The sequence below is a fragment of the Terrapene carolina genome, unplaced genomic scaffold, assembly GCF_002925995.2.
Source record: "Terrapene carolina triunguis isolate 2854851 unplaced genomic scaffold, T_m_triunguis-2.0 Scaffold21, whole genome shotgun sequence".
Lineage (NCBI taxonomy): Eukaryota > Metazoa > Chordata > Testudines > Emydidae > Terrapene > Terrapene triunguis.
This window is the reverse complement of record NW_020664372.1, coordinates 40,852,781-40,877,229: the sequence shown is the minus strand read 5'-3', so window position 1 is coordinate 40,877,229 and position 24,449 is coordinate 40,852,781. Positions and strand designations below refer to the sequence as shown.

At 41.3% G+C, this 24,449-nt stretch overlaps 1 protein-coding gene across 1 annotated transcript in view; it reads right to left on the bottom strand.

The window, feature by feature from the left end:
* Positions 1–350: 350 nt before the first annotated feature.
* RFX8 (RFX family member 8, lacking RFX DNA binding domain) overlaps positions 351–24,449 on the bottom strand; it is a 49,629-nt gene continuing 25,530 nt past the window's right edge. The window contains exons 6-15 of the mRNA XM_026659603.1: positions 20,113–20,223; positions 19,949–20,026; positions 19,105–19,218; positions 18,261–18,411; positions 12,907–12,965; positions 8,441–8,597; positions 6,834–6,928; positions 5,727–5,841; positions 3,377–3,669; positions 351–558 (exon numbers count right to left, since the gene is read on the bottom strand). Of these exons, the coding sequence (XP_026515388.1) occupies positions 382–558; positions 3,377–3,669; positions 5,727–5,841; positions 6,834–6,928; positions 8,441–8,597; positions 12,907–12,965; positions 18,261–18,411; positions 19,105–19,218; positions 19,949–20,026; positions 20,113–20,223 (1,350 nt within the window). The 3' untranslated portion in view covers positions 351–381. The remainder of the gene's footprint in view (positions 559–3,376; positions 3,670–5,726; positions 5,842–6,833; positions 6,929–8,440; positions 8,598–12,906; positions 12,966–18,260; positions 18,412–19,104; positions 19,219–19,948; positions 20,027–20,112; positions 20,224–24,449) is intronic.

Genomic DNA, 24,449 nt, shown 5'->3' with positions numbered 1-24,449 from the left:
TATTGTAGACACAAAGAAGAATTTTGATGGGGTTGATAGTCCATTCCATAGTTCCTGTTGACTTTCTTTGGCATTGTGGTTTCAGGTAGGTCTTTAACATTATTGATGACAGAGCTATTAGAAACAGAGAAGAACAAAAACCAAGCAGGCAGGTACATTCCATGTTAGGATTTCTTATATATTTACTCAAATAAGCCAAACAGTTAAATACATGAAAACTTTAAATAAATAATAATAATAATTAATAAATAATACTTTAACACAGTTCTGTAGCTAGTATTTACAGAAAAAAGCCCTTTAATTTCACAGAAAAATAAAACATTTTTCTTAAATCTATATTAAGCATACAGGTAAGTACAATAAATCCCTTGTAAACAATTCTTATAAGTCTGTTTGGATTTCCCTGGAACAAATGCTAGTGCAACTCTGCTGTGAATCACAGGTGCGAATAATAAATCTCTGTCCATCTTTCAGAGTAACAAGTGCTTCCTTTCCAACTGGAAGATTTAGTTTAACTGAACTTTTAGTAGCTTTGTCTTCCAACATGACCTGGATGAGCTGCAAATAAAACATGGAAGTGTAAATATTATCACTGTGGAGAGATTATATACCTGATCCTCCTGCTATTGAATAAAATGTCTTTTCTGTTATCTGTTTCAAGGGCCTGCTCCTGCAAACACTTATGTTTAGAAGAAGGATGATCCAGTGATTAGAGCACTAGCCTAGGGCATGGGAGACCCAGGAGTGAGTCCCTGCTCTGCCACAGCCTTCCTGTGTGACCCTGGGCAAGTCACTTATCCTCTCTGTGCCTCAGTTCTCCCATCTATAAAATAGGGATAATAGTATTTCCCTGCCTCACAGGTGTGTTGTAAAGATAGCTACAATATAGACAGTGAAGTGCTTTGAGCTGTACTGATGCAAAGCACTATATAAGAATTAGATATTACTATGCCTGTGAATAACTTTATGCACATGATTAGTGTTGTTGAATTCAGTGAGATTATTCATATGCATAGGTGCTTGCAGGATTGTGCCCCCAAATTTTTTACCTTTTCATTTAATTAAGTCTCCTCATAATGTGGGATATGTTTAACAGAATCACCAGACTAGCCTTCAGTATAATAATATATAATTGTATATACCCTGTCATATCCCCTCTTATTCTTCTCTTTCTCAAAATAAAGAACCCCGGTCCTTTCAATCTTTGCTCCTGTGGCATACCTCGTTAGGGTGAAATCTTGGTTTTGTTAAAGTCAATAGGACCCTTACCATTGCCTTCTTTGGGGCTAGGGATTTACCCTGCCTCTAATCATTTTAATTAACACATTTATATCATTTTTGATAGAGTATTTGACATGAGGACACACCATTGATTTCTATAATGCAGTTAATTATTTCCTTATTTTTTCTATCCATTTAACAAATCAAAGCATTTGATTTGCTTATTTGCCATTGTTGTCCATTGAGGTTATAAGAAACCTAGGTCTCTTTCCTGTGATTTACAGTGTATTATATGTAATGTAGGTGTAGAACTGACTACAGCACAGTGCTCTGCAGATAATCCTACTGCAGGTGTGCAGCTGAATGGGATTTTAATTTGGTAACAGGTAAACAGAGAAAGCACAGAGTGTGTAGGCTGGGGTTTTATGGATGAATGAACATTACTCATGCTGAGGGAAAGACAGTGCAAGCTCTGTAATAAGCAACGTGATATTTACCCATTCTCCAGATGATTATTATTAATGATGATGTTTACGTATTCAGAACTGTGCTGTGCCTTTCAAAATAGCAAGTAAAAACATGGTCCCTATGCCAAAAATTGTAGTCTACATTCAGTAAGTGAGGGTCATAAACAGATAGAGATGGGAGGGAGGAGGAAGGACAAGGGTGATCATAATATTACAGAGTTACTCAGTAAGACATAGACACATATTGATGGTTCTGATTCAAGGGTTTTTATTTATGACTATTATTCCTAATCCTCCCTCTCATTTCTTGTAGGCTTCACAGAAGAACTGTGTTTTCAGCAGTGACTTCAAGAAGATGAGGGTGGAAGTGTGACAAACAGGTTTTCCAAGCATAAGAGGCTGCTTGGAAGAAAGCATGGAGATGCCTGTGAGAGAAGAAGATGAAGAGTATGGAGATTGGTGTTGGCAGAGCAGAGGGGAAGAAGGGAAAGGCAGAAGGAGACCAGCTTAGAGATATTTGCAGAGGCTGCATAAGGTAGGGGTTTGTGTGCAAAGGTAAGAAATTTACCCTTGATATACAGAGGAACAGGAAACCAGGCAAGTGACCCACAGAGGGGGTGATATGCTTGAAGGGATGAGAGAGGGAGGTGATTTTGGCAGCAGCACTTTGGACAGACAGGAGAGACGGAGGAGTTTCGTGAAGACAAGGAGAAGACAAGGTTATGTCAAGTAATCTGGCTGTCCCAGAGACACGAGTTGCCAGCATTACCCACCACTACGCGGCTCCCCATTATCAGTTGACTCCTCCTTACGGCCTTCTTGGGGTGGAGCACCAAAAGCTCCAGGTCTCTTGTAGTTTCTGCAACAATCGCAGTAGTGAACACAGCACCAGCAGCACCTTTATAGACCTTGTTTCTCCTGGTCCAGTGATACCAAAACCTGCATTCTAAAGTGATTTATATTTTGAGTAGTAGAGTTGGGGTGATGAGAGAGGGATGAGGGAGGTATGTGAAAGGAGGAGTAGAGGGGGAGAAGGCAGGAAAATGGAGAGTAGAGTGGTTTAGGGGAAAGGCATAGGGAAGGAGAAGGACAAAGTGGAGGGAGAAGGTAAGGATCGGGAGGTTGAAGGTGGGAAGCATAATGGGGCTGAGCAGATAAGTGGGGTTGCATAACACCATTGGCTGCTAGTAGAGATGGGATACCTGGGTTGTGTGGTGTTCTGCTGAAGCTGACAGAATGCAGGTTCTGATGTCACTCTGAGGCCACGCCGATGCTCACTTGTGGCACTGAATGTGCTGACCTAAAGAAGCAGTAGCCCTGACCCCAATCCAGTACCTTTCCACTCTTGTCACTGAAGACGTGTATAAGGTGGTAAATCTTGGGAGATAAGGTTGGCAGCAAAGGAACTGGAGTGGGGTCAGGGTACAACTCCTTATAATATAACATTAGGTCTGAATCTTAGTGCAATTAACATGTGTCCAGTTCCATTGGCTGCTGCTTTCTAGAAAGATTTAAGATGTATGCTGCCAGTATATGAAGAAGAAATCTGAAAACTCTTACATATGTACAATATTATGTATATTACTCTTAGACGTTCAATACACATCCACACACGCCATCATCTCTTGCAGTTGGGTTTTGAAAATTAATTCTATTTTCTTGTTAAACAAATGTATTGTTACTTTTACCTTGTTGCCTGTGGCTGAGTCTACCAGACAGCTCAGGACCCTGAGAATAATGCTGTTCAGATTAACATCACTCTGGCTCTGTGTCAGAGTTACCCGAGTTGGCTCTGGGGCTCCGGCTCGAAACTGCTCAGCAGAAAAATTGTCCCAAAGGTGAGCAGGTTCACGAACTAGCTGGGTAGGTGAATCGTTTTGCTGCATGTCTGAGAGAGTTCCATCTCCTTCCTCCTCTATATGGGACTGGAGAATGTGAATAACATATTCCAAAAGTAGCAAATTAAACAAATGCCAGGACCCTAGGTTTAAACAACAACAAAAATCACTTGCAACATCATCACTTTTAGAGTTTCATATAAATACTCTACCTAACCAGGTACATCTTCCTTTGTAAACCACATGGTGTCATTGTATTAATAGGATTTGGAGCATAGTACTCACCGAATAAGAAATCTTGAACTATGTGTGCCTGCTCACCAACATGCAGGCAGAATATGCCCTAAGTACAGATTTTAAACATGGACTAAAGGGGATCCCCCTTATTTTAACAATATGGGACAGTGTGGTTGTCCATCTTCCTTCTTTTGCAAGGCTTAACAACGTCCCATCATCTGTTGCCTTGCTCACACTGATTAATAATTCCAGCCCTCCCCAAACAAAAAATCCTACTGACTGTATATAGTTTGAGGCTCAATCAATAACTGTATGAGTGAAGCTGAAAAGCCTAACTTGGAGCCTGCGCCAAAGCCCATTGAAGCCCATGGAAAGATCCTCATTGATTTCATTGGACTGTAAACCCCACTCAGCAAAGACCAAGTCTTCTTCCGTGTCTTGCTCCACACCAAGCACATTATTGGCACTAAACAAGCAATTAATAATAATCTTAACAAGGAATGAACACTTTACATGGGTATAAACTAGGAAGGATCTTCAATCAAGGTGCTGTGCCTAGGAACTTGTTAATTTTTAATTGAAAAACTGCCTCTGCTCTTATTGGATTATGCTCTAGGAACAAAAAATGTAGCCCTCACTTACAGGACAGAGGACGTTATCCTGGGAAGCAATGACTCTGAAAAACTTGGGGGTCATGGTGGATAATCAGCTGAACTTCAGTTCTCAGTGCAATGCTGTGGCCAAAAGAGCTAATGTGATCCTTGGATGTATAAACAGGGGAATATCAAGGAGGAGTAGGGATGTTATATTACCTCTGTATTTGGCACTGGTGCAACTGCTCCTGGATTAGAGTGTTCACTTTTGGTGTCCCCACTTCAAGAAAGATGTTAAAAAATTGGAGAGAGTTCACAGAGGGGCCACAAGAATGATTAAAGGATTGGAAAACATGCCTTATTGTGAGAGACTCAATCTATTTAGCTTAACAAACAGAAGATTAAAAGATGATTAGATCACAGTCTAGAGCAGGGATCGGCAACCTTTGGCACGCGGCCCGCTAGGGTAAGCACCCTGGCAGGCCGGGCCGATTTGTTTATCTGCCGCGTCCGCAGATTTGGCCGATCGCGGCTCCCACTGGCCATGGTTTGCCGTCCTAGGCCAATGGGGGCTGCGGGAAGCGGCGCAGGCCAAAGGTTGCTGATCCCTGGTCAGAGGTACCTATGTGGGAAACAGAAATCTGATAACAGAGGGCTCTTCTATCTAGCAGGCAAAGGTATAACAAAATCCAATGACTGGAAGTTGAAGCTACACAAATTCAGACTAGAAATAAGGTGCAAATTTTTAAGTGAGTGTAATTAACCACTGGAACAATTTACCAAGTGTTGTGGTGGATTCTCCATGACTGGAAATTTCTAAATCAAGATTGGATGTTTTTCTAAAAGATATACTCTAGTTCAATCACAGCTATTCGACTCGAAGCAGAAATTAATTCAGGGAAGTGTGTGGCGATGTGTTATGCAGATAGTCAGACTGGGTGATCACAGTAGTCCCTTCTGGCCTTAAAAAAATCTATGAATAAGGCAGGTAACCATTTTTTCTTCTTTGAGATGGTCTCTGCATATTTCCACTTGTAGAAGTGTAGTTGCTGGTGCAATCCCCAGGAGGATGGGCTAAGGAGTTTTAATTAAACAAGAATTGCAGAATTGCCCTCCTGAAGCAAATATCCGATCTGGATAGCAAGTCAAGAGAATAGTTAAAGACCTCTCAGTGCTTCTCTTCTTCATCTTGCCCTTATGCCTGAAGGCAGCTGAGACCAGACCTTGAAGTGTCCTGAAAGTAAGGGCCTGCTGGAGGTTTAGGAGTCAATGCCAATGAGAGATTGGTACTGACTTTTCTGACACAAAGGGGACAAAGATCTGGGCCTGTGTTCATTGCAGCACGGAGCATGAGAAAAGCTCTTACTTACCAAAACTGTCTGTATGGCACAGTGTCATTGCCTTGCTTACTGCAGTTAAGAGGAAGTTCCATCTCAGTTGGAAGTTAGCTGCTAATTTTCTAAACTCTTCTTTATTCTTGCTTGGCTGTAAATAGACAATGACTTGACTCATGATAAGGTCAAATAAAGAAAGTACATGTAGTACTGAAGACTTCACAAGCAATTTGTATACAGAAATAAAAACAGTACAAGCAGTCTGAGATCCTCTGAGGGAAGATGCTATAGAAGTTCAAAGTACTATTATTACTTTTAAAAAATCACAACAGGAACTAACAAGGAATAATTAATTAACAGGGAGTACAGCCTCCCCTGCTCCTTCCAAGGAGAAAAAAAAAGTAAATAACTCCATTTAAATGTACATGATTATCCCATCTAGCCCAAACTACCAGCACCACTGCAGCTACTGATAATTCTGATCTACCACTGGAGGAAATATTGAAAGGCTGGTGAGGCAGGGGAAGAAGTATGCACAGTATTAAGATAGTTACATCTATTTCCATAGGCACAGCTATTTCAGTAGGAAAAGCCATTTTTCTACCAGCTGCTCAGATTTTAGTGTCTCCTAAATCATGAAGCACAGTTCTCAGTCTTATCTGCCTTTTCTTATAGGTTTTAGGTTATAAAGGAAGGTAATGTGTCATGGATATGAAGTTAGACCAGATACTTGCATTCCCAGCTGTGTGGTTATACAGGATGCATGCAAAGATGGAATTTTTGTCTGACAATTACTTTCTTCTTGTACATAATTTATGTAATCTTGATACTCTAGTCTGAGTATTGGTATGCAATACCACTGCTGCAAACTACTGACAAGCAGGATAACAACTGACTTGATTGTAACATGAAAGACAAACATATGATAAATGGTGTGATTTTGCCAGAAGCTGGGAATGGGCAACAGGGAATGGATCACTTGGTGATTACCTGTTCTGTTCATTCCCTCTGGGGCACCTGGCGTTGGCCACTGTCGGAAGACAGGATACTAGGCTAGATGGACCTTTGGTCTCACCCGGTAGGGCCGTTCTTATGTTCTTATGATTGGTTTTTTCTTTTTTAAATAATGAGTTAATTTTGTACCTGAATGACAAAAGCCTGAAGATTTGAAGACATACAGTTCAGGAAAACCCTAACATCTGTGGAAGTATCCAGCAAGGAAATCAAGTTATTCAAGCCTATAAAATATAAAAGGAATATGCATTGCTTGCAGCATTTGGTTTACACTTCTCTTTAGCAGTAATGTAAAAAAAAATACATTAAACAACCGCTCATAATATATTATTAATAGATTTTGGACCAGATTTTGACACCCCCATTAATGCTGGGTGGCACCTAACTCTGAAATTAATTCCATTCTATTCAGGTTCATGTCCTTTTCCATCACTGTAATACATGACTACTCACCATGAGTAAGGGTGGCCCTCTAAGAGTAGAGGTTATTTCAAATGTGAAAGGAGAATGGAGGGACTGAGTTTGTAAACACTATCAGATTATTAATTTAAGTTTTCACTTGATTCACAAAGCTGTCTTTTTCACCTGCTGATGTGGAGACAATTGCTTTCAAATGATAAAAGGAGTTTCTGAAAATTTTCCTGAGAAACTAAAAATTTAGCCACCATTGCCCAAACTCAGTTCAGATGTGGCAAAAGCAAAATGTTTGAAAATTAACACACTAAGCCAAATGCTATATAGTGATCTACACCAAAGTCAATATTATTCTGTAACAAAAGTAAAGACTTTGGGTTTATACCAGTACAACTGAGAGTAGAATTTGTCCCTGTGTCTTCTTCCTTCAAGAAGGTTCAAGGACAATCAATAAATCCACTTCTGTAAAAATAAGGTACTCACTAATTCTAGTAGCAATAATACTTTGCATTTATAAAGTGTTTTGGATTTTTAAAGCATTATATAAGCATAATCTAATTAGTTCTCACAAATACTCTGTGAACTAGGAAAAAGAATCACAGAGAGATGAAATGTCCAAATTCACATAGCAAGTCAGGGACAGAACCAGGAACAAAACTCAAGATTTTCTTTTCCAGTCATATGTTCAGTCCAGTAGACCAAGTTGCCCATCTCTCACTAATAAATTTAAATGGCAACCATTACTCTAAGAATTAAACTTGTCATTATAGTCCTATCATTATTCATTACAATGGTAAATGTATTATGTCATTGCTCCATATAAACATTGCATTTTGTTGTTTATAAATGACATAGTATAAAGACACAGATTGCAAGGTCAATAACCTTTGTCCTGTTCATTGTACAATATTCAAATCTGTCCATTTGAAAATAATGTAGTGTGATTTGGTTAATAACACAGGATCATGCAAAATGTAATTCTCCATTCTTTTTTATTAACAATAAAACATAGATATACTCATTTGTCAACATTTTGCTCAAAGTACATTGTTAGAATGACATAAAAATGCTGCTGCTGCTACAGAAAGCTGTAAGACAGAACCAGAACTGAAAGCTTATCATTCTTATCCTTTAATGCTTAGAGGATAATGTTATATGCACCAATCTCAATTTTACTGGACCTGTTCCAATAATTAGTGTTATAGCCAGACTACGCTTCCACTTAGGACAGATCATGAATAAACAAACACGGGGAAATGCTAAAGCTTAAATAACATGTGAGCCAAGTGCTTCAATGAATAGAAAAGATATAAAAATATTACATTTGAGTTCCATGTCACTTTCCATTTCATCCATATTTCTAAACTTCTTTTGCAAGGGGTTTCCAGGAATGTCCACAATTCCCTGGTTGATGATGGCATTCAAGTCTGATTTTAAAACAGTAACTCTGCTGTTGTTGTTCAAGACTATTCTCATTGTCTATAGATAAAGAAAAAAAAGGAAGTACCTTTAATTTTGTTAAACTCTTCTCTGTCTGTCAAAAAATACCCCTTGTTCAGTGTTAAGTTAGAACACGGAGTTTAATGACATTACACAGTCTAGTCCCCAAAGCACTAGTTAGGCACATTTCAAATTTTCCTCACAGAATGTTCAGCAATTGATGATCTACTTCTCAACTATATTCTGTATTCTTGAGCAAGGTGGAGCAGACAATATTGACCAATATAAAATAAACTGGCCTGGTGACTTTTCAGTATGTGAGCCTGTTGCTCTTATATCAAAGAATATTGTAGTCTTATAAAGACTGAAGAATGAAAAGGTGTATCAGGACTAACTTTTCCTCAATGGCAACGGACATTGATGTGTGTATCTCAATTAAATTCACAGGCAGTTTTTCACATTCTGCTCAGAAAATATAACAACAGCCCTATCTTTGAGATCTGAAATGTAAAATTGGTTGAATTATTTGTTAAAATAGTATTAGTTGAGACTGAATACCTTTTCTTTGTTTGTGAATCATATGTGAAGTGATTCTGATTTATTCAAAGTATTCCTCATTCACACATATTCTCCCAATACTTTCAGCAATACATTTTCAGCGTGTAGATTGTTTATGAACTGTTCACTTCACCTATTTACTATTCATAGGTTGTGACTGGTTACCTTTATCACATGGTATTATTTTGGCTTCCCTAATGAAACTTTTAAAATGGGAAAATAATGAAGAGAGAATAATGGATGATGAATAATGCACCTCTGGTATGGACTTCCAGATGAATAATCATTTGTGCTAAAATTCAGAAAACTTTCAGGATTCACAAACATTTGCACAAAAACCCAGCGATCAACTGGATATTTGTGAATAATGAATGACAGCACAAACAGCAGTGGAGTGCAATAGGCTCATTTATTTGCAAATATAATTCTAACCTGTTTTTTTCATTATTCACCCAATTTGACTGCAATTTCAATAACACTCCAGTCCTCATTCATTTTAGTTTAATGCAGTTCATCTTGCAAAACAGTTTTTGGGCAGGATTAAATATTACCCCCTTCTTCTCCCTGTTTCACTGGGAGTTTCCAGGCTCACAAGAAATAAACTAGAAACACCCAACTTACAAAACACCCCTGCTTTTTTCTATCATCAGGAAATAAGAAGACCCCAGGCTTCTAACAGCAGCTGCTAAAAACAAGAGAATGTGACTCTGAACATTAGTGACAAAATATGGGTGTGGCATCCTCAGTATGACATCCAGATCCATATTTCCATTTCTTTAGGCCACATTGGTGCAGTGCAACAATTTATTGTGTTGGACTATGAGTGAGGGCTTGCTGACTAAAAGCCAACCCTGACAACACCTAGATAATGCTTACAGAAAGTAGGAAGCAACCAGAGGAAATGGCAGAACTTATATCCACACTCCTCTTTTAAGGGGTATGCCCATTTTATTACATCCCCAACTATTTCTGGGTGTCCCAGTATCAGCAGATGTCAAGTGTGCTTCTTATCATCTGCACATGGCAGAGAGGTTACATCATTCTCTTTCAGATGCTGACCTTGCTGAGGTTACCCATGCTTTGTCACCAGGTGGTTAGATTATTGCAGAGCACTCTATGTGGAGCTATATGTTTATACCATTCAGAAACTGCAGTTGACGTAGAATGCAGCAGCACAGTCATTCAATGGTGTTTCTCATTAGGAGCACAGTGACCTGCACTGGCTGCCAATTTATTTCTGGGTAAAGTTCAAGGTGTACTTTGAGTGTAGGAGGGTTTGCTTTTGACCTATAAAGCTCCATGTGGTTTGGGTCCTGTCTACCTGAGTGACCACCTAGCTCCCTATGAGATACCTATGTGTTTCTCGCAGGAAAACAGTTATGATTATTTGAGGTGTTCAGGCTATCAGTCCCGTAGTAAAACCAGGAAGGGCCTGAAGTCCCAATGAGGGATCTAGTAGAACAATCCAATGAAGGATCCTTGATAGGCATTTGCTTCCTGCCTTGGTTCACCAGAAGCCATCAAATCTGAACATGAAACAGTCTCTAATGGAAGCTGTAATAGAGGCTATCTTGATGAAGGAAGGTTTTCTGGAAGTTTGTTTTAAAGACTTATTTCATATTTCAATTGTTCAAATATGTGTTTTTAAAACACATTCTCATTTACACTAAGGCCTCTGTATACTGCTCTGGTAGTTTAAAGGGGCCTTACACATGTGAGTGGTAAAAAGGGGTCTTAGGCCTCGTCTACACTGGGGGGGGATCGACCTAAGATACGCAACTTCAGCTATGAGAATAGCGTAGCTGAAATCGACGTATCTTAGATCGACTTAGAATCACTTACCTCGTGTCCTCACGGCGCGGGGTCGACTGCTGCCACTCCCCCGTCGACTCCACTTCCGCCTCTCGCCGCGGTGGAGTACAGGAGTCGATGGCAGAGCGATCGGGGATCGATTAATCGCGTCTACACTAGACACGATAAATCGATCCCCGACAGCTCGATCACTACCCGCCGATCCGGCGGGTAGTGTAGACGTACCCTTAGTGTAAATGAGAATCAGGCCCATAATATATTTAGGGTATAAGGGCAATGTACAGTTGCCCAGATTCTAGATGGTGCTAGATGGAATCTAAAGCTGCCGGAGATTGCCACTGGAGAATTCCCCTGGCATAGGGTGAATTTCATCTGGAATAAAGCTCATTGGTGTAAGTTAAAGCTGACCCCCAGTAACTTTAATTTGTGCAGGGAGTGGGCAGCTGAGTATCAGAGAACTAAAACACAGTGACAAAAGAAGCCCAGTAAATCTAAATAAACAAATTTTGAATTAATGGGAGTTGTAGGCACCCTGAGTCTTGCAGGTCGTTCTCTAAGGTGCATAAGAAATAGTGATTAGGGATGTGTGGGCCTGACCTTATGAGGTATTGAGCACCCTAAAGGCATGCTGCAGTCAGTGGGAGTTGAGGATGCTTGTCCTCTCACAGGACAGGCCCGGTGTGTGTGGAAGGGAGCAATTTGGTTTTTAAAAAATGTTTGATCTATTTTTAGTTTTTTTAATTGTCTTTTTTATTTTGCTGCTGATATGGTTTTAAATAAATTAAATGAAAAGCCAGACTTAGGTAGAGGCAGCTCTGACTCCCCTTGCGCTGGAGGGGTGGGGGCAGGGTGAAGAGGTGGGTAGTAATTACCACTGGTATTTTGGCTCACTTTTGTTGGTCTGCATATTGGAGGGGTGGAGCCAACATACCACCCATTTCCCTCCTCCTCCCTGCCCACTCCTTGCCTATCTGCTTGGGGTAGAGTAAGCAAATGTGCAGTACTCTTTATCCCTGCACATCTAGACCCAAGGTAAAGTTAGCTCATGCAAAGAAGGGGAGAGAAATGCAGCCCACCTTGCAACCTAGCCATAAATAAATACAATTTGTTATAAAATATACAACACACTAGTTATGGGGTTAAAAAGCCAGCTCCTTGCTGAAGTTTTTCTGGTCATTTTATTTAGGAAGAATAGCACTGGGGGGCCAACAAGAAGTGGGAGACACACACTGTCTTATATTTCCAATTTTAGACCAAGCTCATCCCTCCCGTGACAAAACCCATCGAAGGTGACCCTGAGGAGGAAAGATGAGTGAAAGCAAGCTTGCAGAGATCCTTGCTGATTGTCCTATTGGGGATGGAGTGGTGAGGATGGCCTACCCCAGTGGAAAAGGGCACAGGCTTGTCTCCACACCTGACTGATCCCCAGGGACCCATGCAAAGGCATTGTGTCTCTGAAACAGTTTGAACTCTAGCTTGAACTCCTCCTCCTCAGCTCCCTGCTAGTGTGCCTTCATTACAGCTGTGGTACAGGGATTGCCCCAGGCATGATGGCTTCAGCACCCTGAAATGGGGGGAAGGGGAACACTAAATGCAACCTATTATATAACAACTCCAGGCTGTATCATCTCCTGGGATTTGAGGGAGGACAATGTGCAGCCACCATCCTGTACAAATTTGGCTAGTCTCCACTGATTCCCCCAGCATGGATCCTGACTTTATTTGAGAGGCTTCTGCAGGATCCAGAGTGGTAAACAGTGCAAAAGAGAGTGCTCTCCGTGTGTGGACCTAGGAGGCATGATTTGTCCCCCAATCATGGCTTGTAGCAATGCACAAACATAAAGAAATGTTTTGTTGTTATATTACAAAAAAGACTGTGTAAAATACATAACCAAAAATTAGGTCAGGCTTATTACATGGGAGGTGTTCAAGCCTTGTGCTTTATGGGTTCAGGTTTTAAAAAGTACATAAAACATACCTTTGCCATATTAGAAAGATACGTCTTTCTTCTTAGTCTTTTTACAAACACAGTAACTTCTGTTAAGGAGGAAGAGGCAGGTGTTTCTTATCATTGGCATTTTAAATTCTAAAGCACATTAATGAAGACAGATTTTATTATAATTTAGAAAATGGGCCCCTGAGGGAGCAATGTGAAAGGCTGAGGGCTTAATCCTGCAAGGTATTTAGTGCCTTGACTTCAAAGACAGTTGAGGTACTCAGCATCTTGTAGGATTCAGCCCTATCATTCTAAAGCTTGCAGTTAGCAGACAGTAGCTGCACTGATTAAAACTATTCCTAAAATCAATAGACTCATGACAAAGAGGAGAAAACCCCCAAGATTTCCCACCCATTATACTTTTTCTTTTTTACTTGCAGCCCTATGCTGTTATATTACAATTTAAGATCAATTAAAGCAACAACAATTATAAATCTTTTCAATTTTGATTTAAAAACTGAAACCTTCGCCTTCCTGCTTCCACAGTCATGAAGCATAATGACTAAGAGCTGGTATTTTATTTGTTTCCAGTAGCACTCACAATGTAGACACTGTGCAACACTTGGAAAGCATCGTTCCTGCCCTGGGATCTTCAGGATAAAATATTGTTTATATTTTATACTTAGGTGCAGGGAGAGCCAGTGTAACTATAAAATAAGTTACAGAAGTTTCCACATGGACAATCTTTTCTCTGATTAGGATTCATGACTTCCTGGGGTTTATGCAGGCCAGAAGGCTATGTTTATTTCTGAATAAGGCCCAATCTAATATATTACCCACAAAAGACTATGTTAAAAGAACATTATTAAGGTTGCAAAGTCAAACACGCAAACGTTATGTAAGGCCAGAATTAAGATTGCCTTTGAAACCTTAATTTGACCCCCTGGTGCCTATGCATTACGATACAGTCTTTAATTAGATGATCCCACACTATTTTTTCCACAGGACCCCTGCCTCATTCACTGCACAGGATGGATGGTGCTCAATTAATGAGCAGACATTCACTATTCTGTGGTTGTACAGCATCTAGCACAATGGGGTCCTGGTCCATGACTGGGGCCTAAGTGCTATGATAACACAGATAGTCATTATCATCCTCATTTTACAGATGGGAACTGAGGCACAGAGACATTAAGGTCAAAAATATCCACTAATTTGGGGTGCCCAATTTGAGACACCTAGGTCCTGATTTTTCAGAGTACTTAGCGTTATATAGGACTTTATATATTCAAGCTCCCATTATCTTTAGTTACAGCTGTCAGTGCTTAGCACAAATCAGGCCTCGGGGTCTCAAAGTGGGCACTCAGAAAGGGAGGAGCAGCCAATTAGTGCCCACTGATAGATACGGGAATTGCTTGCAATATCTTTGGGAGACCATATTGTATTAAGTGTATGAATGGTTTATGTATCATTGTGGGCCAGGGATTGAATGCACCCCATGTGGGGAGGGTTACCACAGTTTGTCCAGAAAGTGAAAATAGTAGGGAGAATTAAGGCAAATCACTCAAATTATAACACCTCCAAAGAGGTTCCTCTCCTGGTGAGGCGCACATATTTTACTTCAGACTAGGTTCTCCAGAGACCAGCAGACAAAAAAAGGACTTTGGGATAAACAGCCTGAGCTTAAAGTGACCCGGGGCCGTGGTTCTGTTCCTGATCTAAAGACTGAAATGAACTTGTAACCAAAGGGAAAGCCAGCTGTGGGGTTTGAAAGACTGACACCTACCAAAACCCTGTATTGGAGTTGGGGGTGACGTCTGATAAACTTTTTAGCATGTGTGTAGTTTCTTTTATTGTTTTTATATTCTTTCTCAGTAATGCTTTTACCTTAAGAATACATGTGCTTGCTTAGAAGGAGCTGTGTGGTAACTTGTAACTGCTGTCAATACACTGGTCATAGCCCTCAGAGAGAAAGCAAAGCACAGGCACTTTCTTTCAGGCAGACTGGCTTGCTAGGGATGTCACAGTGTAGATCAGGGAGCAGTGCAGCCTAAAAAACCCCTGTCAGAAGGGAGTGAGACATGGGTGTCCACCCAGGAGAGGTGACAACTTGGAGCTGTAAACCTTTAAATGAGTGCCCTCGAGGGACCATGGAAGGTAAATACAGGTGCAGTTACCTTGAAACTATGACAACTACCTCTGAAAAGTTTGGTTTAAGTGACTTGCTTAGCAATACATACAAACTCTGTGGCAGAAGCAGAGAGAGAATCCCATTCTTGGATTCCGTTACAGTTTCCGGCAAGGAATGTGCTCTAGTCAGTGGGTACAGTCTCTTCTGATTATTTTCCCCTAACTTAACCCTTCAGTCCCATTCTACTTGCCAGTTTCAGTCTGTATTCTTCAGGTTTCTCAGCCCAGTGTCAGTCTCCTTGCCCAACCAATCCCAGTTCCCACCTCCTGGCTCCTTCATCTGATTTGTCTCTTACCACCCAACTACTGGTGCCCAGTCCTAGTCTCCCATTCTGGGCTCCTCATCCAATCTCAGTCTCCCTCACCCACTCCCTGTCTCCTTGTTCCAGTCTCTTTGTCCAGCCCATACCAGTTTCCCCCTCGCAACTGATCTCCTTGTCAGATCTGTCTCCCCTTCCCTTCTCTGTTTACCCCTCACTGCTTCATTGTCCCAGTCTCCTAGTGCAGCCAGTCCCAGTCTACCCCAATCCCCTCACTGGATCTCCGTGTTCCCCCACCATAGTCAAGTGGCTCCCAGTTCTGCCAAATCCATTTCCCTCACTGGCTGCCAGTCCCAGTCTTCCCCTCCAGCTCCCAGTTATAGTTCTCTCCTCCATACAGTTCCAATCTCAGCAGACTCCTTAATCCAATCTACCCCTTTCTCTCTCCCTATCATCTGTTTTTTATCCCCTCTGTATTTGAAGCAAATGGCTTCCTCCTCCACACTCCCTGGCTGCCATCAGGGAGGGTCATGAGAGTACAGGAGAGACAGGTTCCTTGCTGTCCGTTCTGGTGCCAGCCCTCACCCCAGCCTACAGCAGCCAGGAGCAGCCATTACAGTGAAAGTCTATCTTCACCCCGGTAGCCCTGGTCTGGAGCATGCTCAGTTTTTCTGTAGGGATGGCATATGTGCAGTGTGGCAGCATTAGGAGCTAGGGTGACCATATAGAAAGTGTGAAAAATTGAGACGGGGTGGGAAAGTAATAGGCGCCTATATATAAAAAAGCCCCGAATATCGGGTCTGTCCCTATAAAATTGGGACATTTGGTCACCCTACTAGGAGCTGTGAGGGGATGGAGCATGCTCAGTGAGTATGGAATCTTCAGAGATTTTAGCTGATAATCTCTCGCAAGTCTAGTAAGCATGTGCAAACTGAAATTTTTCCAAGATCATAACTTGGCCAAATTTGGGCAGATTTTCACAGGGAGAACATAAGGCACATCCCTGACACAAAGCCTCCTCCTCCCTCTTGGTCAAATTTCAAGGCATGATGAGGGCGCTAGAGTATTTCAGAGATCTATTTCTCTACTCCAGACATGTCTCCTTCTGTCCAAACTAAAATCTCAGCCTGTCTCTCAGACATCGTCTTGTGGATGTCTAGCCATCAGCCATCAACCTCAACATGGCAAAAAAGAGCTCCTAATCCTCCACCCAAACCCTTCCCACTATCTCCTTTCTCAATCACTGGCAACACGACCATCTTCTCTGCCACTCAGTCCAGTAACCTGGGTGTTATCTTCAACTCAGACCTCTTCCTAGGTCCTCACATCCATGCTATGTCTAAGTCTTGCAGATTCTTTCTGCATAACACCTCTAAGATACAGCCTTTTCTATCCATCCACACAGCTAAAACTCATGTCCAAGCTCTCATCATCTTGCATCTCAGTTACTGCAACATCATCTTCCCTGGCCCTTGCCCTGTTGCTATTCATTCAGAATGCTGCTGCAAAGATAATTCTCCTAGGCTCTGACTATGTCACCCCTCTCTTTGCATCCCTTCACTGGCTCCCTCTCCGCTATCATATAAAACATACACCATTTCTCTTCACTTTCAAGGCCCTTCATGATCTATCTCCACCCTACCTAACATCTCTCATTCAGTAATGAAAAGTTGACTCCCAACTCTGATTAGCCCATGATGTCAGCCATCATCACCCACTTCTTAAAATTTTCAAACAAACACCTCTATGCTTTCTGCCATGCTGCCCTTCATGCTTGGGAGAAGTTCCCTGTAAACATTCACAAAGCGACCTCATTATCCACCTTCAAAATCCTCCTTAAAACTGTACTTTGCTGTGAGGCCTACAAAAAATTGACAACAGTTAGGCTGCCAGTGTGCTGAGACCACTGCCTATCATGCTGTTTGTTTCCTTGCACTGTCTCATCTGTCTGTCTGTATCCATCTGTTGTCTCTGGTCTTAGATTGCAAGCTCTTTGGGGCAGAGACTGTCTTTCTGTTCCGTGTTTGTACAGCACCTAGCACAATGGGGCTCTGGTACATGTCTGGGCTCCCAGGTGCTATGATGTTGATGATGATGATGATGACTGATAATTATAATTAATAATAATATAATAAAGAAAGAAAATGCTTTAGATTTTTTAACATGGGCAAAACAACATATTTTCTCCTAGGCTTGTTCTCATAAATGACTGAACTTTTCCCCCTGAAATTTTCCAAGAAAATTCAGTTGGAGGCAGTCACCTACTATGGAAAATTTCAACCCAAATTTTTAAAGTTTAGCAAAGTTATAAGAAACTGAAAACAGGGTCTCATAATGGGAAGTGTTGTGCAACCCTGCATATAATAGATGATGCTACCAACCCTGCATATAATAATTTCATAAATGAATAGGAACTTTGAAGTTTGTTACAGCTTACAAAATGGTATCACAATTTATCTGTTGTTTGTAAAGTTGCACTCAGTAATTTAGTTTGTTTACCAAAATGCTGGTGATGTACTATAACTTTAAGATAGACCTTGCTGTCAGTTTCAGTTATTTCTAACTATGATCTACCGTCTCTGCACATTATTCATAATTATCGACACTGCCAAAGAGACCATGCCCAGGCACAGGTTTTACAAAAAGTTTTATAAACACTCTTACTTAGCATGGTTTAGCATTGACTGGACATAATTTGGTTAAAACTGTTTTTACAAATTGTTTGAGACTACTTATTTTTGGTTGTAACCAAATTAATCCCAGTCCTCACAGGTATCAAAATCATGCCACCTGAAAGTTTTTAAAATCATATTTTAAAAATGGTTTAGTAACAGTCTTCTTTGCACTGTAGGTGGAGCTTAAAAATAGATTTGTTATAAAGTTTTGAACAATTTCTATCCATCCATCTATCCATCCACTTATAATTTCTCTATTATTGATGCATACCTTTGATTTTGGACATTCGTAGTAAGAGTGGAAAATCTTCCAAAACAGTAAGCAGCCAGAGTTTAACATTTTTACTGAACAATCTGACTGACTTCAAATATTGTATAGGGACATCTTGCAGGAAGTCATCAAGCAGAATGCTCTCCATTTCCTAAACAGAGGTTCATAGGGAAACTACATTATTTTTGGCTTGCTACAGATGCTTCTAGAATCATAAGACAAAATTGTATTTATGGCCTAAATCTGCATAATACTAGGGGCCTGTTCCTACTTCCACTAAAGTCAATGGCAAAACTCCCATTGATTTTAATGGCAGTAGGAACAGATGCTAACTATAGAAGCCTAAATATCATTTATTTAATTAGTTATCAAACATTATTATGATGGCCAGTTTCAGGTAAAAGGTAAACTCTTATGAATGAAGAACTATATGTTTCAACATGGAAGTTTCACTAAAAGTATATACTGCTGTCAAAGGAACAACATAGGTTTGGTGTTTTTTAAAAATGGCAGCAATCCAATGTTCATTCTTCATCAGCCACATCCAACCTCATGTTAAAATAGCCCAAGGCCATAAAAGCAAATTTCACTGATGTAGGCTGGATCTTTTAAAGGAGCCTATGGAAATTCAGTGAGAGTTGGGTGTCAAACTCCAATGGGCTCATCCAAAAATCTCAGGCATAGAGTTTCAACATAGAGTACAAAGAACAGACTTAAGATTCAGGTGGTATTTCTGGGTACAGATACATAATAAACAACTGTGATTCTGTCTCAAATAGAATTATTGAAAAGATGTGAACAGATAGCAAAATAATTGCAATAAACAAATCTGTGTCTACAGTACCTTGAACAGCTGTCTATCATAGCATTTAAAGAGTTGGCATATATCTGGCAGTGACATAAGCATTATTGTTTCAGGCTGCAAAGACTTCCAGAATGACATGATAAGGTCTTCCACCTATTGCACAAATTCCTTGGTTAATTTTCATTACATTTGCACTTATGGAACGCTAAACTGAATGCAAACAACACAACACTCCTCACTGCAGCAGAGAGAGGAGCTCTGATGGAGCCGATAGTGGTTCCTTGGTTCTCTTCCTGGCTCCATCCTAGCCCTAGTTCAGGCCCAGGTTAGAGCAGCCTAGGGGAGCCAGTTAAAAATTAAAAGGAAATTGAAGAGAAAAGAAGCAGTAACGTAAATATGGCCCCAGATATGGGGATAAGTGGCTGAATATGAACTATGCCTTTCTCAAGAACAGTTTTGTAAATCACCCCCACAACCAACCCATGTTTAAACACAAATCAGCCAAAAACTAAGGCAAAGTTTGGTAGAAGTCTGGTTCTCCTTATAGTGTTCTGAGATCCACCAAGCATTTTTTCCTCTTTCAGAAGTCAGCAGCTGCCCTTTGCAAAGTATTTAAATTCGAACTCATTTTAAATTCAATGGGAGTTAGGCACCTAAATAGTTGGGTCTCTAATTTGGCCTCTGGAACACATAAGTATGTTATGTTAATAAAGTATTCCAGAATGATTTAACTGAGTGCTCATTTTGCATATAAATAATCATCACCTGACATAAAGAAAGTGAACTTACATGGAAATAATTTTGTCATTGCAGTCAGTTTTTGTCATCTAAATAAATCACTAATACTCATATTTACAGATATGTTGTTAAAACAATGGCATACCCTGTCAAGTTCATTGTTCCTCAAGTTCTGTAAAACATCTTGACAGTAGTTACAATATTCATCAGCAAGCAATGCAACCTAGAGAATGCAAACAATAAAGAGTCTGCAAAACAATCACACAGGCCAAGAGCTAATTTTCTTGATTACTGAATGGCTAAACTTACTATTTTATATGAGTGTGTCTTTCCTAACTCTTGCTCCCAAGAAGAAAATCTCTTGAATTCAGGCAAAGGGGATCCAAATTTGTCTTTCTCTGTCTGCAAATTGATACCGGACTGGAAACAATTTAAAGGCTTACTTTTTTAAACAATCACTCTGTTAGATTTTTAAATTTAAACAATAAAATGTTAAGAAAAGAAGAACACACTTATCTTACTAATATTTCACAATATATTAAAGGCACTGAGGCCCAGATTTATAAAGGTATTTAGGCATTGCTGTGCTCAGCATCACAACACCTAACTGATTTAAGAGCCTGAATCCCTTCAACAGTCAATAGGATTTAGATTCCCCAGTGCCTAAATTCCTTTTGAAAATGAGACTTGGGCTCCTAAACCAGTTAGGCATTGTGACACTGAGCAAAGTAACATCTACATACCTTTAAAAATCTGGGCCTCCGTGTGTTTATATGTTAGATAAACAGTATTGTCAAAGCAACTCATTTATTTCTTCATGGGAATGCTTGTCCCAATACCTATTGTGACAGATGTGAGACCTTAGAAGTGCATGGAACTCAGGAACCTCTTAATGCCAACCAGCAAGGAGGTGCAGAGGGGTTACAGAGATCACTGGGACCTGACATGTACATTCTAGCTCACAAAAGAGTGTCATGTAAGGTCTCAAATAAAAGCCAGTGTCACACTGGTCATCAATAATTTTGTGAATTGCATATGTACATATCACGTAAGGAGCTGAAAATATGTTCTTAAAGTCTAGATAAAAATAGTGGTCACCAGCAAAGGTGAAAAAACAGGTTTTCTTTCAGACAAGAGATGTATACCCATCTGTTTACATGTAAATTGAATATTGTCTCATTCACAATGGGTCTCCCATCACCAGTCTGAACTAAATGCAAATGAAGGATTGTGGGGACTTCAGAAAGAAATTGACAAGAAGAGAAAAACAGCAGTGGGGAGAGAACCTTGTCTGGTGGTACAGATCACAGGTTTTCTGGAGTATATATGGGGAGTGTGATGGGATACACAAGTCTTGCACTGGACAACAAGGGGTTAAGGAGCTGCTCTGGGATCAACCAGCCCTGCCCTGCCACACCTGCAAGAGATTCACAGACTGGAGGAGAAATTAAAAGAGAGCAGAACAGCTCACTTGGAGGCAGGCCAGGGAAGAAAAAGGACCTTCATCACCTTGCAGCTTCTGAAGAAAGGACTGAGGGAAGGCAGGATCTCTCCCATCCACAGCTGCCTGAAGGTCCCTCCCTGAGACAAGAGAGGACTGGCTTCTGATAGACCCTGAGAGGGAGGCATTTCCCCCTCTCACCTATTACTAACCCCATTGATTTGTGTTGATTCCCTGTATTTGGCTTATAGACTATCCCTGAAGGGGTGAGACTTGGAACTGACCTGGCCAGAGGCCCAGGCATGAGAAGAGAGGAAGAGAGTTACCATACCACGCCTGGCTGTGAAGGGGTGCCAAGTGATGAGCTGACCCCCTTCATGCTTTCCTGTAGAGATGCCGAACTTTGGACAATAGTGGGGTGGCAGGGAGTGGTCCAGGGAGGGCAGCCTTAAAGCGCTCATGGGTGTCAGACCCTTTTATTGCCCTCAGAGGGCCCTGTGCTGGAGTCTGATGGAGTGGCAGGGCCTGGGCTCCCCTAACAAAACCCTCTTTGCAGGTCGAAGGGCCTAAGTCCCTGACTACTAGGCAATGCTCCCCACGACTGAAGATCATTACAGGGGGACACCCTTCACTGAGGAAATAAAAGGACAATGATTTTGCTTTATGAAAAAGGGGTCTCAAGCAGGCTTGGTTGAAAACACTGAGGAGAACTTTGGGTGAGATAAGCTTCTTTAGACAAGAGAGTAACCTGTTAAAGTTTAGTCTCTAGAAAGTTTATGATTTTGTTGGATATGTAACCATTTATTTCCAATATTCTTACTCATTATTACTTGAGCAGCAGCATAGGAGTCAGCAAATAGCTGAAAATAAGGGATTTTGAGTGGCAATCTGTTAGAGGAGAAGAGAGGCAGGCCCCAGGGCCAGCCTGAGACCAAATGGCACCTCAGGTGACGACGGTCTTCAGCATCCCCTGTCCTCCCCCCATTTGTTAAATTTTTGAATACCTGCCCTGGCCCCTGAGCCCGGCGCCCCCAAGCCCAGCACCTCAGGAGTTTGCCCGGGTCGCCTGCCCCTAAATCCAGTTCTTGAGAGTTTGTTTGCTTGTTTGCTTTTTGCTTGCTGTTTTGTTTTTTGTTTGTTTGTTTTCAGTTTAAAGAGGCTTGTAGATGGCAGTGTGCTGTGAAAGAAGCAGAGCCTTTGACCACAGCAGAGCCCTGATTAGGGGGCCTATAAAGGCAGCCAAGCAGCCAGCCACGAGCATAGAAGCAAAGGCACAGCAGCCAGCAAACAGAGCTGAAAACAGGGGAGTAGGAGTTTGGGCGAGGTAGTAAGTGATGTTCTTTTTATTTTGTGTGTGGTGTGTTTTTTGGGGGGGAGGGGGTTTGTGGGGTTTTTTTGGTTGGGTTTGGTTTTTTTGTTTTCCTTGACAGAAGCTTAGGAGGAAAGGATATGACAATGACAGAGGCAGCAGTGGTAGTGACCCAAGAAATGGAAGAGACAATGAAGATGACTGGAATGTGGAAGCTGTGTGATGTACATTATCCTGGAGAGGGTACCCAAAAAGTGCTTCGCTTGTATGAAGGGCCACCTGATAAAGCTGATGGAAGAGAAGAGCTAAGGTTTGGAGACACAGACAAAAACAATGGTTGAGTTTTAACTGGAATTCGAGCAGAGAATGAAGGGAAGGCAAGAGGAGGCTGAAGGGAAAATTCAAGATTCACAGATGCAAGCTGAATTGGAGAACTGTGAGGGTAGACTGCTGGATGAGGAAAGTGGCCAGTGAAAGCATGGGACTATGAGAACCAGGCAGAGGAAAAGATCAGATAGTGAAGGAGAAATTGAGCTCAGGAACAGGTTTGCTGAGTTGTACAATGAAGAGCACAGCAGGTTGCAACAGAAGGTGGGAGGGCAAGGAAGAAGAGAAGAGTGGCTAGTCCTACAAGAAGAGGGGAACAGTAAATGCAGATTGCCAGGGTTTGGAGCCCCAGAAGGATAGGGGACAACTCGCAGAAGATTGCAAGGAAGAGCAAAAAATAAGAGGACTTGCAGCCAGAAAGAGCAGAAGGAGGAATACCAGAGAATCACAACAACAATAGGGGACTCCCTATTAAGAAGAACAGACAGGCCTGTCACCAGAGGTGATCTGGAAAACGGAAGGGTGTGCTGTCAGCTGGGAGTTAAAATATGGGATGTGGACCTGAGGCTGAAGAGAATCCTAATGAGAGCAGGGAAGAATCCACTGTCCTTCACATGGGAACAACTGATACCACTAGATTCTTGCTGGAACACATCAAGAGAGATTATGCCAGGCTGGGTAAGACACTTTAAGAAATGGAGTCTCGGGTGATCTTGAGTGGGATTCTACCTGTCCCTAGAGGAGGAGAATGAAGGTGAGACAACAATATGATGATCAACCATTACGATGATAGCCAGGCAGTGGTGCTATAAGGGATATTTGGGATATTTGATCACTGGAAAGCATTCTTGGACAGAGGACTATTCTCATGGGATGGACTCCACCTGAGTAGGGAGGGAAACAGACTTCTGGGATGGAGGTTGGCACAACTGATCAAAAGAACTTTCAAACTAGGTATCTGGGGGAGACAGTTGGGAGATGTTCATGTATACTCCACAACTGATTGTAATACTGAATGGGAGGAAACTCAAGTAAGAAAGGATATAGCAATGGAGAAAGGAACAACAGAAGTAGGGTAATGGACATCAAGAGGAAAGATAGTGCCGATACCAATGATAGGTCAGGTAGGTGATACTGACAGTATAATAACTGTACCTAAACAGGTGAGGAATCTGGGCAAAGCAATACAGAAACTACTAAGATGTCTGTACACCAAAGCAAGGAGCCTGGGTAACAAAATGGATGAACTAGAACTACTGGTGCAGAAAGTGAAACCAGATATTATAGGGATAACAGAAACGTGATGGAATAGTAACGATTGGAGTACGTGTACTGAAGGGTATGGGCTGTACAGGAAAGACAGAAATAAAGGTAAAGGTGGTGGAGTAGGATTGTATATTAACAATGAGGTAGACTGTGAAGAAATTAGAAGTGATGGAATGGATAAGACAATGACTGTTTGTGTCAAAATCACTTTAGGGAAGAAAGCTACCAGGGATTCCCCAGAAGCAGAGCGGAGCGGGCTGGGGCCGGGTCACTCCACTTCCCACCGCCCCGTGAGTGCGGGGT